General features: G+C 41.9%; 1 protein-coding gene across 3 annotated transcripts; it reads right to left on the bottom strand.

The window, feature by feature from the left end:
* Positions 1-413: 413 nt before the first annotated feature.
* MRLN (myoregulin) lies at positions 414-12,891 on the bottom strand. Of its 3 annotated transcripts, XM_059170200.1 has the most exons (5): positions 12,757-12,891; positions 12,523-12,609; positions 8,917-9,047; positions 2,145-2,255; positions 414-642 (listed from the first exon to the last, which is right to left on the bottom strand). In XM_059170200.1, exon 5 carries the CDS (start codon positions 620-622, stop codon positions 482-484), a length of 141 nt encoding a protein of 46 aa, XP_059026183.1. In that variant the 5' UTR covers positions 623-642; positions 2,145-2,255; positions 8,917-9,047; positions 12,523-12,609; positions 12,757-12,891; the 3' UTR covers positions 414-481. The 3 variants fall into 3 exon arrangements, with proteins under 3 accessions (XP_059026183.1, XP_059026181.1, XP_059026180.1); XM_059170198.1 differs by lacking the exon at positions 12,523-12,609 and having other exon boundaries at positions 12,757-12,888; XM_059170197.1 differs by lacking the exons at positions 8,917-9,047; positions 12,523-12,609; positions 12,757-12,891 and having other exon boundaries at positions 2,145-2,367.
* Positions 12,892-17,474: the final 4,583 nt, after the last annotated feature.

The raw sequence follows: 17,474 nt of genomic DNA, 5'->3' as shown, positions 1-17,474 counted from the left end.
TTGACAGAAACATAAAATTGTCCAGGGTTTGGAAAAACATACCTACCTCCACACAGATGAGATAAGTGTATAAGAAAATGAGTATAACTTACTGGCATATCGTATGGAAAGATTGTCATATGTTAAGCTTGGTGTGTTAAAAATAGAACCATATAAAATTTCACATAGTTATGCATCCTGAAAAAAAATTACCCATAGTTACACTTATAAATTTTAGTCAATATACCAAATTACAATCATATTAAAAAGTCAAGAAGTTTTATAAGTCAGTAGTGTAGATTTCTGGGGGAAAAAAAACATGAATTTTTATAATGTTTTATAAACCTTAAGGTACTAAGCAATACACGGTATTGTTTTGATTGTAATGTCCTTTTGGCTTCTAGAATATTAGCAAATTAAAATCACTAAAAAAATTAAACTACAAATTTTATTCAGTGGAATTAATGTGAAATTTACATGTGAAGCAAGGGAATTCAGTTCTTTAGGAAGTTATAATGACATATATAATAGACATAAAGTCAACAAAGATAACAAACAAAATTTTTAGAAGTCTTCCAAGAATTTCATCTTCTGGACTTGCAGGAATAGTAGTAGACATTAATATCCAGTTTTTACACATCATATACAGAATGCTCTTGCTCCCTGATGGGGGAAAAGAGAAAAGTATCCTGAAATAAACGTATTTATAATCCTGATTTTTTAACTTCAGTGGAATAGTTGCACTGTAAAAAATAGTGATGAGGGAACATCTGTACACATCTGTAACCTACCAATAAACTAAAATACTTTTCCCCCTAATTAATTAAAACATTTTCTACCCACTCATTTTGACCACTTTATGTCATAATCAGACATTTTTCTACATGTCAAATATGCCTTTCTTTCTAAAAAGGGACAGCTTGGGGCACTTGGGTGGCTCAGTCGGTTAAGCTTCTGCCTTAGACTCAGGTCATGATCCTGGGGTCCTGGGATTGAGCCCTGCATAGGGCTCCCTGCTCAGCAGGGAGTCTGCTTCTTTCTCTGCCGGCTGATCCCCCCTGTTTGTGTGCTCTTGCTCTATCTCTCTTTGCCAAATAAATGTACAAAATCTTAAAAAAAAAAAAAAAAGGAAGAAAAAGAAACAGTTCAAGGGACTAGCAGAATGGCCATTCTCTTGTCATGTTATCATGTAATTAGTTTTGTATGAAATCTTATCTACAAAGTTATTTACCATCATTTCTACTGGCATCAGTGAAATTGCCATTCTTCCCACCTATATGGGTGGCATCACCAGGAAATGAGAATTAGAAGACACAGAAAAAGGCAGGTGACAAAATGTTTTTTTAATTAAGCAACAAAAGGTCTTTTTCATTGTCCTGATCTTTCCTCAAGATCCTCTCTCTCATTATTTTGGTCACTTAACAAGATATCAAACATTTAATTTCCTCCACATTTCTGTGTTAATCAGATAGTTTTTACAAACAAGAGCAATTTCAAAAAATATTATGGAATTTTAAAAGGTATTAATGTGAGTTCAGCACACTGTTGGAACATTTTACCAAATGAACGCCTGTCAGGGAGGGCGTTTAGAACCGTTCTGAATTCCTTTTTCAGGAATGCAAGGTCAAATAAATCAAGCAGTTTTCAAAGACTTGCCTCAGAGTTCCTTTTATACACTCAAAAGGAGTGTCAATACTTTTTAAAAGTGGCAATGTTGGAGTAGAAGAATACTTTTTGCTATTTTCACTCAAAAACCAAAAAGGCAGGTTGAGTTGTAAGAGAGAGGACTAGACAAGGTTTCTACGGTATTGTCTTCTCCCATTTCAGCAATCTGGTTTAAGTTCTGTAATAACTAGCCCCGATCCTGGAGGAGGGAATGACATGCCCCAAACTATGCAGCAGTCACTGGCAAAGTAAACACCTAGAATTTCCCTGACATCCAAAGATTCCTTTCACCTATGTTTCAGAAGCAATGGGTGAGAAGAATATACGAGTTTGTAAAGTGATTTTTTCATTCCTATGGCCTCCAGCTTGTGTTTCTTTCATCTGTGCTCTGAAGGACACTTTTACTTTCCTCCAACAACAGCAAGAGACTGAGATAGGAAGTTTGGAAAAGACCAGGTAGCGGGTGGGGACTGATGAGTGAGTAGAAACCCATTTCTCACCTGACTTGATCCCAGGTACTGGTAGATAACCCCACTCCTGGGGTTCACTCCGCAAGCTCTTGCTTGAACAAAGTGCATTCAGCGCAGGTGGTCTCTTAGCAACCTTGGTCCCTGTGTCAAAGCACATTGAAAGGTTTTAGTAGATAGTGAGGTAGTGTACAAAGTAGAGGGGCAGGGAGCCTGCTTGGAGAAACTTCTAAAAGAAGTCAGGAAGATGTCAAAGGTCAGACTTCGGAAAATATGACACTTTAATTTTAATTTATCACAGATTTGTGCAGCTAAACAGTAAAACTTTAACAGAAAGGTTAAGCTGAATTTTAAGGTTTTCCTGGCAGGGAAAACATTCACTGTATCTTTTAAACATTTCTCTCTCTGATTAAACATTTCTCTCTCTGAGAAATGTTTAAAGATATTAAACATTTCTCTCTCTGAGAAATGTTTAAAGATACATACATTTGCAACTAGTAAGTAAATTCTAAAGACCTAATTCCCATTACAGTGATTATAGATAATAAAACTGTATTATAACATTAAACTTGCTAAAAGACTAAGTTTTAATTGTTTTCAACACAAGAAGAGATGATAATTATGTGGTATGATATAGGTATTGGCTAATACTACTACGGCAATCATACTGTACAACACAACCAAAAAATTCCCTAAGAGTTGTTTTAAATATAATTGCTTCAATACCTTCTATGACAATGAACAAAACACCACTGTCTACATAAGACCATAGTTCATGTGACTGTATGTCTGCTATAAATTCTATAAGTTTTAGGACTTTGTACCACTTTTATGAACAAATTAAAAAGTGCAGGAGTAAATTTATTACAAAAGACCAGGCTACAAAATTAAGGTACCAATGGAAGATTATTTATCCAATAAAATGATGGTTATTATAACTACAAAATAATAAAAACACTACTTAGAAAATTATGTTTAGGGGTACCTGAGTGGCTCAGCAGACTGAGGCTCTGCCTTCGGCTCAAGTCATGATCTCAGGGTCCTGGGATTGAGCCCCGCGTCAGGCTCTCTGCTCAGCAGGGAGCCTGCTTCCCCCTCTCTCCCCCTGCCGCTTTGCCTGCTTGTGATCTCTCTCTCTGTGTGTTAAATAAATAAATAAAATCTTAAAAAAAGAAAAGAAAATTATGTTTAATATTTAAATATGATTGAAACCCATACCTTATGACCACCCATACACTCCAAAGTACATACGAGATACATGAATATCCGCATTAGGGCACCCACTGTTCATCATACTCTCCACTCAGCAACAACCCACAGGACCATTAGCAGATAAATAGATAAATTCATAGAACGGAATACTGCACAATAATGAACATTAAGCTATAGCTACATATAAAAGCAGGGGTAAATTTTATGATCATAATATCAAAGTCTTAAAAAGCAAGGCCCCAAAAGGGCTCCTGGCTTCGCACAGTTGGGTAAAACGTCCAACTCCCGGTTTTGGCTCAGGTCATAATCTCAGGGTCACGAGATCGTGCCCCACCTCAGGCTCTGCACACAGTATGGAGTCTGCTTGAGATTCTCTCTCTCTGCCCCTCCCACTGCACACACTCTCTCTCTCTCAAATAAATAATAAATCTTTTTTAAAGAGTGCACAATTAAGGGGTGCATATGTGAATGGCAGCTGTGTAGGAGGTAAATTTATCAAGGAAAGCAAGGGATTGGCTACCGTGTCAGGATGGGTGACTTCAGTGAGGGTTAAGGGAAGAGATAAGTGGGATAATTTTCTAAGTAGTGTTTTTATTATTTTGTAGTTATAATAACCATCATTTTATTGGATAAATAATCTTCCATTGGTACCTTAATTTTGTAGCCTAACACTGTTTAAGTTCCCGTCCTGGGCAGTGGTTGCACTGGCAATCACTTTTTTTTTTTAAGAATTTTTTCATTCATTTGACAGAGATCACAAGTAGGCAGAGAGGCAGGCAGAAAGAGGGAGGAAGCAGACTCCCCGCTGAGAGCCCGATGTGGGGCTCCAACCCAGGACCCCAGGACCATGACCTGAGCTGAAGGCAGAGGCTTTAATCCACTGAGCCACCCAGGCGTCCCACACTGGCAATCACTTTTTAACCATTTGTTAAACTGTACCTGTAAGTTTTATGCACTTTTCTGTATGTATATTAAACTCCACAATGGGACTATGGGGGTGGGGGTGGAGAAAGAAAAGAAAAGAACACTAAGAAATACCTACAAATGATCACAGTGGTCAATTTTGGAAGGAAGGACAGTATGTGATTTTTTTATCCTTCTGTTTCCATTTCTCCCATTTTCATTTAAAGGGGCATTGCTTGCTTATATAACTTTGGAAAATAGTTTCAAAACTGCCAGTCTTCTTCTTTCTTCATATATATAACAGTAACATATACTAATTTTATTTTGTGAAACCGATCATTTAAGCAAGTGTGAACTTGGGAAAATTAGATTTATCCATGAAACATTTTAATTGAAAACATATCAGTACAAATGATATTTTCAATTAAAATGTTTCACTGATAAACTTAACTTTCCTTGAGTTCATTGTAAGTCTTTTTTGCTAAAGAACATGTTCTTGTCTCATCCAAAACACTCATGATCAATAGGAATATGGGTGGTTCCTGTTTAGCTCTTCTGCTTGATGATAGATCTGCTTTTAGATCTCAGTCACTGGAAGGACACAGACTTGTATCATCACAAGCTTACTAATGTGCTCAGATTTTACTGTGGATTAAAATTATGAGTGTCACTGCACCTTAATTTATGTTTTGTCTAATTCTTACATAGCTAGAAGCTTTGTAATCAGGTGTTTTTTTCTTTGGGATTGGAGGGACATTCTTTTGGGGGGAAAGCTATTTAGCAACAGCAATACTCAGAGCAAAAAGATTCCTAGTGTTTTTTATTGGGTACAACACGCATCACAAATTTCAGGGGCACCTGGGTGGTTCAATGGGTTAAAGCCTCTGCCTTCAGCTCGGGTCATGATCCCAAGATCCTGGGACTCTCTGCTCAGCGGGGAGCCTGCTTCCTCCTCTCCCTCTCTCTCTTTCTCTCTGCCTGCCTTTCTGCCTACTAGTGATCTCAGTCTGTCAAATAAATAAAATCTTTAAAAAAAAACAAATTTTGGGGCACCTGGGTGGCTCAGTGGGTTAAGCCACTGCCTTCGACTCTGGTCATGATCTCAGGGTCCTGGGATCGAGTCCCGCATCGGGCTCTCTGCTCAGCAGGGAGCCTGCTTCCTTCTCTCTCTCTCTGCCTGCCTCTCAGTGTACTTGTAATTTCTCTCTGTCAAATAAATAAATAAAATCTTAAAATAAATAAATAAATAAATAAATAAAATTAAAAAAAAAACAAATTTCAAATAAATTAGGACACTTTTAAGAGTATGATAGACCATATTGAGTGTGACTATTTTGAGACCACAGGCTTATCTTGAATATAGTATTTAAAAGTCATAACTAAAATAATCTCCAATTTCTAATCTAAGACATCCCCGATTATTTTGGACCTTCGTGTAGAAATTTCAGAAGATTGCGAATAATTTATCATCTCATTCACAATGCTTCTACCTACCTTTCTTTTCCCTATTTCAGAAGGTACTGGGAATCAAATTATTATTTTATAGACTGTTGTACTGCAAATACTCTCATCTGTTTTTTAAAATTTGTATTTATTTTATCTTTTGACTCCAGAAAGAGTCCAAATAATCTAATTCAAAGTGACCTGTTCATTGTTTATCAGTGGTTGAAAATTGGTATCCCCCAAAGTTGGACAAATAGAAAGTAGCAATAAACTTTGGTCTCTGGGAATGGAATTTCACTGTATGCCCTATTTTTCCTCCTGCCATCAGCTTGTAGGTTCTTGCCTTTTTTTTTTTTTTTAAGATTTTATTTATTTATTTGACAGAGAGAGAGACAACAAGAGAATGAACACAAGCAGGGGGAGTGGGAGAAGGAGAATCAAGCTTCCCACTGAGCAGGGAGCCCCATGTGGGGCTCGATCCCGACCCCTGGATCATGACCTGAGCCTAAGGCAAACACTTAACGACTGAACCACCCAGGTGGCCCTAGGCTCTTGCCTTTAAAACCTTCATGAATTTGTTTTTATATAAAATGAGGCTTCTCAAATCAACTCTGACTTCTGCAACCATAAGAAGAGTGGATTTGCTAAATGGCTTGCACCTCACCACCCCCAAGTAAGACCTCACCATTTTCTCAATTTCTCTTAACCTCTACTATTTCCCCTTACTGGGCATGGATTCTTGGTCGAGACAAAGAACAGAACATACTTTGGAAAGTCTCTTTTCAGTCAAAAGAAAAACAATTTTCATTGGATTCAAGTTTATAGTCTTAAACTCTTGAGTCATAGTTCAAAAATATTTTCTTTTTTGACAAGAATTTGTTCATCCTACTCCTGTTTCCATCAGTATCTAATAGTCAAAATAATACTGGGCAAAGTTGCCTAAAGACACATGTTGAAAATGACACATAATTGAAATCTGTCCATTTTTACCTTTAGGTCACTCCAGTAGAGTACAGTAATTCCCATTTATTGAGGAGCTAGCCTGTGCCAGGCTGTGGCGACACGCCATGAGAACATAGAGCAACTACCCAGGGCCACTCAGTATTCTGTGCTGGGTCCTAGATTCTCCTAGCCCAGGGCTCCAAATGGCACCATCTTTCAAATACATAGATTTATTAATGTTTTCAAACAAGAAGTTACTTTTGAAAAGATCTGTTTTACAATGGAAATTGACCATACTGAAGTGGAAATACCTGCATGTAATTATTAACGGCCACTCTTCCTCTTCAGTCCCAACTCCTTTCTGTGTATGTGAACTGTTGATCAAATAATGCTATATACTGTCTTGCAATGGCCCTTCTGGGAGAGAGAACCCAGAATCTGCTGGAAAATCTCTACAACAGTCAGCTGTCCATTCTCTCACATCAAAATAGCCTGCTCTTTGTGAATGGGACAGTCACAGACCACCAGTGTGACCTTACTCTAGCAGCCAGGTTTGCTGAAAGTACAGGTTTTAAAACATATTTATTAGCTTTTTTATTTGCAATTTTATTCTGGTTTATTATTACCTTGTTTTTGATCCACTTATCAACCTTTGACTGATAGGTTTTTTTTTTTCCCCCTTGACCTCCTTAACCTTAACTAGACAAAGAAATAACAAGAATGTTTTCTGCACATGATGGTTGAGCGATGGGTGTAGAATCAGACTGATAGAGTTTCCCTCAGATCTGTTACTTACCATGAAACCTTAGACGATCCCTCTGTGCCTTCATTAGCCCTTCTAGAAAATGGGGATGAAAATAAAGTACCTATTTCTTAGGGCAGTATGAGCATGAAATGAGATGATTCTTGTTCCTGGCAAGTACACATCATAAGCAATGGTAAATATTATTGTAATTATAATCTAGCATATTACCTCCTAGAGGGTATCCTTGAATGAGTCATTCTTCTCGGGCTCTCTTTAAACACCTAAACACACAGAACTGTCACACACCTTTGAAACCCAATGGTACCTCCTCTGTGATCTATCCTGACTTCCTTGGGCAGAACTGAAGCCAGCTTGTCTCTCCCACATTTCAACTCACTACACCCCATTATGATTATTGGTTTGCATATAGCACTGCATAAACTGCAATGAGGATGGCTTTACCCACCCTGGATCCCAGTGCCTCACAGTATCTGACACCAATCCATTTTCAACAAATATTGATTTAATAGCTGCATGTAAAGTAGAAGTGTTTTCAGAAGACTGGAAGGCCATTTGGTTTAAATGACAATTGCAACAAGAAAAACATATGTATTAAGTCTACCTTTTCTAGCCAATATTTGAAAAGCATCCAAAATCCCAAAGTTGGATGCTTTCTACATGGAAAATGTCTCTTCAAGTTTATGTTTAATAAAATTACTTTTAGACACTTCAGAAATCATAGGGGAGTTATATCTCGTTGGTGGTTTTGCTTCTGTATTTATGTTTTATTTGTAATTAGGGAACCGAGTCTAGTTGCTAGAAGGCAACTAAAATTTGACAGCAGCCATAGGGGATTTTAGGATAGGAACATCCTGTTAGGATGGCTACCGTTTCTATGGCATCATGGAGATTTGTCCCCTGGGGTCTCTAGAAATGGCCACTGGTTGTGGCAGGGCAGGAGACCTTCAAATTTGAGTCATTTAGAAGTTAACCAAAAACTCAGACCTATTCAACAGTATTGTGTGTTATATAAGTTTCTAAAATTTGAGTTCAAATTGCATTTTTTGAACTAGCTAAGCCTCCCTTAGATTCTGCCCAAAGCCAAATTATGTGAGAAAGGAAATTTAACACACATCTGAAAAATTAATTCATCAATGATACGAGTCTTGTATGAGAGAAATGTTGTTGAATGAGAATCATAATAAATGGCATATGGCTTTGCACTTAAATGACTGTGGCATGATCATTGTACCTTGTTTCCTGCTTGAGATAGGATTTCAAAGAGATTTTTCTCTTTCCAGCTAAGAAAAACAATAGCAGTGAAAGGTCTGAAATATGACAGAAATGCTGGCTCTGGAAAAGGTATTTGCGATTTTGACACTTCCCATCCGACCAACGAGGCCCAGAGAAGGACAGGAATTCCAGAGACTTGTCTCAGGCTCCTCCACAGCTACTGTCTTTCACAAAGACCATCACGATGGCCTTAGCCATGTTTTGACATTTGAGATAAATCATTTCTGCATTTCACTCGCCTATTTGGAGACACTCTACCTTCCTCACCTCCCAACTTCTCCGATTCCGGCCAGGGTCAGACAAGCGAGTCCAAAACCAAGGAAGTTACAAGCGAAGACTGGAGCACTTTTGGCAGGTCTCAACTTGACAAAGTAGACTTCCGCTGAGGACAAAAACCGCTTGGTCACAGATGGTCGGTCAGCAAAGTGCAGCGAGGAGAGAATATAGGTTTTAGAGCCAGACCAAACTGGTTTTAGATCCTGGTTCTAGGTGGTATAACCCTGTAGCCTCAGACCCTGCCCTTAACCTCACCTGCTACTCAGAGACGCTATCAGTCTTGCAGGGGATTGAAAGGATTTTATTCGTCACTATCATTAGGAAAAGCCTATGAATGCTTTGATTGTCATCACGTAAAGCCTGATACCATGAGTAATTAGCACTCCCATTTCCTTAGTTCTAGAAACTGAAGAGCAGAGAGGTTAAATAAACCACTTCACATCACACACCAGGGATAAACCGGGATCTGAATGAAGGTCTGTCTGACCCCACAGACTTTGCCGCTGCCGCTGTATCTCAGGATCAGGAAGAAGGGAAGCCAGGAGCCCAGCATGCTGCCTGGTGCTCGAGCAAACAGTCGTTGTTGCAGTGAAGCTGAGGAATTAGAAACATGGTCACTTCCCCACCGCCCAGCACCGTGGAAAGCATAGTGACTCCAATGAAGGAGAGGAAACAAGTGAATCTAGAGATGGAAAGGGGAGGTGGAGACAGGCGTGCAGGTATGTGGGCTGGATTGCCTGGCAGCACTCCCGAGGGTCCCCCTGACTCTTAGGGAGCTGGTGGGAGGGGGCTCCCCAACCTGGGTGGATCTACTCTACTTCTCTTCAACTCTCCCTCTCTCATGTTTTCTTTCTGTTGATCCTGTGCAGTTGGGGTCTTCCCGGGCCATCCTGACCATGCCTCAGATTTTTGTTAAGTAAATATCTCGGCCCTAAAATGAACTATTTTTCGACACATGAACAAACGTCTCTTAATCATCCATGACCAAGACTTCTGAAGGTTAAGATATCTCACTGGCACATTCCTGCCCCAAATAGAAGATTGTGCCTTGCCCCCAAGTTAATGGGCACTTAACATGAAGAAGTCTTCTGGAACCACAATAATCAAAATGTTATCAATCTTCTCCCTGACAAGTTCCCCGACCTCCTCCATGAATCACAGCTATAGTGTCTTCTTACAAGGCCGGATGAACTGCCCCGAGTCTGGGTGGGGATTAGCTCTGCAAGGTGGTGGGGATTAGCTCTGCAAGGTTTTAGGAGGAAGCCCCAGCACATATTTGTCCTGCCCTGGTGTGAGGAAGCAGGAGTGAGACAGAGGGTGATGTTTGTGAGGTCTGCGTTTTTTATCTGCAGAATTCGTACAGCCACACAATGGCCCTTCCAGGCTGGGGGGCTGGTGAGTGGAGGAGAGCGGAGGCCTGTCTGGAGGTCTTTTGGAGCTCTAAAAAGCATCTGGCAGAACCTTTCAAACTACTTTCTGCAACAAACACACTGCATAAATTCTGTGATGGCAATTTTGGATTCATTAAGGCACAGATTTGATTTCTGAAACCAGTTAAGTGTTTTTTGGAGTCAAGTTTAGCTGAGAAGGTAGGTGGCTGGGGGGAGAACAGAATTTTAAGTTAAATGAAAATCTGTGAGTCTTTAAAGGCAGAATTATACTTCCAGCATTTAGCACAGGCCCTAGAAGAAAACTATGTGTTTAATACAAAGTAAGTGGGGGCACCTGGGTGGCTCAGTCGTTTCAGTGTCTGTCTTCAGCTCAGGTCATGATCTCAGAGTCCTGAGCTGGGGACCCAAGTCAGGCTCCCCACTCAGTGGGGAGTCTGCTTCTCCCTTACCTGCTGGCCCTCCCCCTGCTCGTGTGTGCTCTCCCACGCATGGGCTTTCTCGCTCTCTTGCAAATAAGTAAATAAAATCTTTTAAAAAAGTAACTGGGGAAGTGGGAGGTCGAGGGATAAGAATGAGGCGCCGGTTTAAGGTGCTGTCCTTTTATGCCTCACCAGCTCATTACTTAGAAGGTGAATCTTAGGAGGAACCCTGAAAATTCCGGAATCATTTTCCAAGAATTTACAGCCTTCCAAGGGGAAGCCTAACCAACAATGCCTGTTTTTGGTGGGTCAGTTTTGGATGCGAAGGCCTGTGGAATCCGGGCCCTGTCTGTCTTCTGTCTGAACTTCTCAAGTATCACAGAAAAAGCCCGTTCTGACTTATGCCTGAGTTACTCACAAAATGACTTCTTTCTCCTACTGAATACAGAGCTCACTGATGCCTTGCTAACCTTGCACAAAGTAGGAATTAAATAAATGTGTGCATGATGAAAGCTTGTAGAGGAAAGCAAGAATCTCATCTCCTGTTTCCTCCAGGCACAGAATCGATCTGGCAAGCGGGGGGAACCAGTCCCTTCGAGCCATAGAAACACATAACCGAAAAACAAATGTTAGAATACGGGTAAACCTGGCAAGTTTATGAAAATACTAGCTTACACTTTGAAATTGTTTTGGAAGCTTTGGCATCTTCCTTGATCTTAGCTATAGCCTAACGTCCCGAACTGCCAACCAACCGTATGCTCCAGCCTCGACCTCCACACGGCTTGCCCATCCTAAAGAGGAAACCAATTATTGTCTCTACCATTTATTTTTTTCTTCGTCCTCCTTGTTGTTTCCTTCCAAGATTTAATTTAAATTCAAGCTAGCTAACAAAATAGCGTAGTTTGGGTTTAGAAGTAGGATTTAGTGATTCATCATTTACCTATGACACCCAGTGCTCATCACAACACGTGTCCTCCTTAATGTCCGTCACCGATTTACCTCATCCCCGGTCCACCTGCCTCCTTCGTCTCTACCATTTAGATTAATACTTTCTGTCAAAGACCCACCCCGGAGTGTCTAGATTTGATTCTGAAACAAACAAGAGATGATTAAGAAGATTCAGGAGACATTCAAATGAGGGGTTTCATAAATACCGTTAGTATACTTGGCCACTTATATACATTATGAGAAAACCCCACTCCGCTCAGAGAGCTTAGGACTTGCTTGAACTCGCACAGTTGGTTAGCGCTCCAGGCCAGGGCTCCACACCAGGCCAGCACCAGCCTCCTTCCAGTTCGCTGCAATGCCTCCCTCACACACGTCACTTAGAAAAGCCTGATGTCCACGTTCAAGAGCACCGAATACATCGTAACCAAAGCAGGAAGCTGCTGCATGCGACCCCGGTCCGGAAGAATGACTGGATTGTCTGGTTTTAGCTGAGCTCGCGGGGACCAAGCTGGTCCTCGTTTTCCAGACAGAAAACACAGTGACCTACTTTTCAGGACTCTCAGAAGCAACCATTATAAAGGAGGCTGCAAAGACAAAGCCTTCGGCTAAAAGAAAACAAGAAGGCGATGAATCGCTGGAACAAGGCAGGTGCCGTGTCTGAATGGAGACTCCAGGACGGGGGAACGACAAGACCCACAGCTCCTGGGCAGCCCTCCATGCGAACACTCTCCCTGGGGGAGACTTCCTTTCGCAGTCACCGGAGCGACGGGAAGACCCAGCGTACCACCAGGTGTGGGCAAGTCATTTAGGATTTATTACTCCCTTGCTTCTCCTCCTACCTTTACTTAGCCAGAAACACATGAGAGGAAGCGAATTCTAATGCATTCGTCTGTCGTGCAAACAGCCTCATCCACATTGAAGGGAGGCTGAAACAGAGTGAGAGAAATTGGCTTTGGGAGTCTAAGTTTTGGCTTACTGCATTCTTCCCCTACCAGAAGCAAACGGGAGTTGCATAAACTTCCCTCCCACGTCCACATTGCAAAACGTCCTATAGTTTAAACACCCAAACTTACTGCTCAGGGGCTCTGTAAGTGAAGTCCAAAGCCAAGGAGAATGATGTCTCTTCTCTTTTGTGAAAAACACCATATGCTCTTAGGTGGGTCAGGAGACGCGCTGGGCTGTTATTAATAACTGGCTTAGAGCTTCATGAAGAAACATGAGCCAGGCTGTCACGGGAGGAGGCAAGTGGAAAGGAACTGACAGGCACAGGTGGGATAAATTACAACAAAAATATGCTTGGCCCCACAGGAGCTCAAACAGCCCGTGAGGAGGGGAACCGCTCCCCCGCCCCAGTAATCGATAGACCCTCTGTCAGATGTTCTAAGAATCAAACCATAACTTACAAGAATACCGTTTTACTCTCTTGGAGAACACCATGACTCATTCAACGTCATACTACCCTTTGTTCTTCAGAGCGATCCTTGTCCATGGATAGCTGAGTATCTTTTCACATGTATCCATTTTGCCTTGTTTACCTTGACTTCCTCCTGTTTTTAAAATATATAAACAAGTGGATTTTCAAAAAAGAAAGAAAGAAACACTAAACAAATGGATTTTCAAACGCACATTATCATTTTGAGATCTAGTTACCTGTGAGCATATCCCTGTCTTCCCCTTACGGAACCGGAACCCGAAAGCATTCCTGGCGAAGTGTATGTATGTGAATGTGTCGGGGGAGGGAAGCAGGCCTCGGGATAGTATCACAACAGGGAAGCTGCAGCTTTGAAGTCCGAAGCCGAGAAGAAGGGGAGTCACAACCTGGCTACTGGTTGTAGTGTTTCTCCTTTTTGAAAAACTGCATCTCACAAAAAGCCCAAAAAAGATACGCCTCCCCGGTCCCCAACAACTGATGTTAAATTGTTTGGATCATTAACAGCATGTCTTCAGACCTAAATTATATTAAACACTAGCTCTCCCTGTCTGTGTGGGTGTTGAAAAGGAAACTGACCATTAGACAAAGTTCCTGAAATACATAAGGATACAAACTGAAGGGAAAAAAAATCTCGTCAAATCGCCTCATTCTTAAGGTTCTAGCCACCTGTCACCTTGGCTCAGGCCTGGTGACTGTCCTTTTTCCAAACTAAACCCTTTTCAACCAAATCCTGGGGGTGAGGGGAACTCAAAACCCCTCACTACAAATAGTGGAGTGCTGCTTTGCTGAGGCAACTGTGAAAAAGAGAAAGTAATATACCAGTGACCACCGGTTTAAGAGATGGGTAAGAGGGAACAGAGTAGGTACAAGGCCTTAATTTTCTTTTTCATTCACTGATCAGTTACAATTCTTGAGTACCCACTGAATATCCATACCTTTATAGAACACATTCATGTACTATTGCGAATACATGACGTACATCTAAAACACAAATGGAATTTTCTTAAAGATGAAATTTAAAAAATAGACATTCTGATATCGTCTTAACACCCCCTCAAGGGACATTTTGACCAGTACTGCGGCCCGAGATCCCACTCTGCAGATGACTGGGGAGTGGTTCCAAGCCCTAGCTCTCACCTACTACCTGCTATGGGTTGAATTGTGTCCCTCAAAAAGATATGTTCAAGTCCTCCCTCCCAGGACCTGAGACTGTGGCCTTATTTGGAAGTAGGATCTTATATAATCCTCATATAATCCATTTAAGATGAGCTCTTACTGGATTAAGATTGGTAGTACTTAGAAGAGAGGGCAATTTGGACCCAGAGAGGACACCATGGGACAAAGGAAACAGAGACGGAATGGTAGGTCCATGAGCCAGGAACACTGCTGACAACCACTTCAGCTATGACATCACAAGGAAGAATCCTCCCCTGGTGACTTCAGAGAAAGGAGGGCCTTGTGGACACTTGGATCTTGGACTTTCAGTTTCCAAAACGGAGACAATACATTTCTGTTGTTTTAAGCCACCAAGTTTGTGGTCATTTGTCTCGCAGCCCTAGGAAACGAATATATTAATTATGTGATATTAACAATGCGACATTAGTAATGTGACATATTCTTCTTGTGCCTCACTTTCTTCATCTGTAAAATGGCAATCGAAACGGGATCAGGTTGTTTCAAGAAATGAGTGACATAAGACATGCCCTGTCCTCAGCATGGCACCAGGAACACTCAAAAAATAGCTTGCACTTTAGGAAGCCTTACGAGCAAGGACCGGGGCTGGCCAACTTTGGTGGAGCACTCCTTCAAAAACTCGCCACTCGGCAACTCGTGTGGGGGCGGTGGGGGACGGGGAGAAGGGGCAGTGGCGTGATACTGCCGGGCTCTACCTGAATCCTGTTCCCCTGAAATTCCTTACCACTTTGTGTTCCGGGAAGAGGTTTACCACAAATAACCACCCTTCTACAAATGACTTCGACAAGACTGGTGGGTCACTCCCTTGTTCACGGCAGCAAGCCCAGACACAAACCCTCTCCATTGCCCTCTGTCTCAGAAACGGTCAGCTGAGCCTTTTGCCCCCACTGACTAATCTGAACAAAATACCTGCTCACGTGTCTTTTTTTTTTTTTTTTAATATTTTATTTATTTATTTGAGAGAGAGACAGTGAGAGAGAGCATGAGCGAGGAGAAGGTCAGAGAGAGAAGCAGACTCCCCATGGAGCCGGGAGCCTGATGCGGGACTCGATCCCAGGAATCCAGGACCATGACCTGAGCCGAAGGCAGTCGTCCAACCAACTGAGCCACCCAGGCGTCCCCCTGCTCACGTGTCTTGACCGAACTCTACTCAGGCTTCTTGCTCCACGGTCCCCTGAACTTTGACCCCCCTGCATCAGAATACAGAACAGCTCTTCCTTAGCATGTTTTCTAAAAATAAGTTGACCACAGACATTCTCTGATCAGTTGTCTGATCATACACCCTCTCACCTAATTGTGGACACCCAGTCCTTTCAGCTTTGTTTACTCCTCTTTATTTAAAAAAAAAAAAAAAAAAAAAGCCATTTTCTTTTCCCTTTTTTAAAAGATTTTATTTCTTTGAATAAGAGAGAGAGACAGCGAGAAAAAGAGCACAAGCAGGGGAAGCAGCAGAGGCAGGGGGAGAAGCAGACTCCCCGCTGAGCAGGGAGCCCCACGTGGGGCTGGATCCCAAGACCCTGAGATCATGACCTGAGCTGAAGGCAGATGCTTAACAACTGAGCCTCCCAGGTGTCCCGAAAAAGCCATTTTCTGCCTGAAATTTGAGATGCTTGTAGATCTTTTGATCACTGTTTTCTGAATTTTAATGGGTCCCTGCCATATCATGTCTCTTCTTTTTAATAATTTAAAATGTCTTTAATTGTGGTAAAATACACATATCATAATCTTTACCATCTTAATCATTTTTTTTAAAGATTTTATTTATTTATTTATCAGAGAGATAGAGACAATATAAGCAGTAGTGGGTGGCAGGCAGAGGGAGAATCAGGATCCCAGCTGAGCAAGGAGCCCGAAGCCGGACTTGATCCCAAGACCCCGGGATCATGATCTGAGTTGAAGGCAGACACTTACCTGAATGAGCCACCCAGGTGCCTCTCATCTTAATTACTTTTAAGTTTCCATTCAGCAATGTTAAGTATATTTACACTGTTGGGCAACAGAGGTTCAGAACTTTTTCATCTTGCAAAACTGAAACTCCATACCCCCTAAACAGCAACTCTCCCCTCCCCCTTCTCCCCAGCCCCAGACCCTGTCAACCACCTGCAACAGTCTTTTCAAATAAAGTCTCCCCTTACCTGAATCTAGATTTGTTTTTCTTTGACGGTTTTCTGGTGCCGTGTCTTACATAGTGCGCCGACCCCCTCCGCCGGACCCCTCCGTCTTCACCCTGGTGTTCATGCTGGCTTCTCGGACTCTTTGCGTCCTGGGGGTGTGGCATCCATGATGGTGAGTGGATCCAGGGCTCTGGACATTTGTGTGTTGTAACACTCTAAGGAGGTACACTGATTCTTTCATGCAAGGAGAATTTTCTCTGTCTCTTCTGCGAGGCTTCTTCCATTTGTCCTGTTTCTCTAATGATTTGTTTTGTAAGGAAGTACCCTCAGCTCCTCCACTGAGGTCTGAACAAAGGGTGATTGGGATTGTGTAAGGAGAACTAGAGAAATAAAACAAGTAGTATCTTTTCTGTCTTCTTTAAGGTCTTATGCCTGATTAAATCATCTAATCCCCTGGGTTACTGGATATATTAGTTTCCCTGGGCTGTCATCATAAAATACCAGAACGAGGAGGCTTTCAACAATGGAGTTTTGTTGTCTCACAGATCTAGAGGCCTCCAGTCTGAAATCAAGGGTCCGGGGCCAGGGAGGGAGGTGTCCTCCCCCGGAGGCTATAGGGGAAGAGCCCTCCTTACTCCTCCCTGGCTCCACACAGTCACCTTCTCCCTGTGTGTCTCTATCTTCTCTTCTTATAAGGACACCAGTCATGTTGGATTATGGCCCACCCCAATGACCTCCGCCTAACTTGTTTATCCCTATAAACATCCTATTTCCATGTAAAACCACATTTATAGGTACCAGAGTTAGGACATCAACGTGTCTTTAGAAGGGACACAATTTGATCCAGGACAATAATTCTCTCTCTGGCACTCCCCTCCTCTTCTCCCTCCCTCTACTTTGCCCCGATGACACTGATTCAGTTCAATATCTTCAGTAATGGCCAAATTTTCCTGAAGACCCCTTAGAACTCGAGTGACTTCTTGAGGAAACGAGACAACTCCTCAGTCTGGTCCTCACCTAAAATCTTCCTTCCTGTCATTCCCTGTCCCTC

This window comes from Mustela lutreola, chromosome 4, assembly GCF_030435805.1.
Source record: "Mustela lutreola isolate mMusLut2 chromosome 4, mMusLut2.pri, whole genome shotgun sequence".
NCBI lineage: Eukaryota > Metazoa > Chordata > Mammalia > Carnivora > Mustelidae > Mustela > Mustela lutreola.
Note: the sequence above shows the minus strand (reverse complement) of the source record. Positions and strands in the feature narration are given on the sequence as shown.

Bases quoted from the DNA above. Each gene is read 5' to 3' on its own strand.
- MRLN (XM_059170197.1), bottom strand. From the start codon at position 2,271: ATGTGCTTTGACACAGGGACCAAGGTTGCTAAGAGACCACCTGCGCTG. The intron at 643-2,144 runs GTGAGAAATGGG...TTCCCCCATCAG, and splicing joins AGTACCTGGGATCAAGTCAG to GGAGCAAGAGCATTCTGTAT.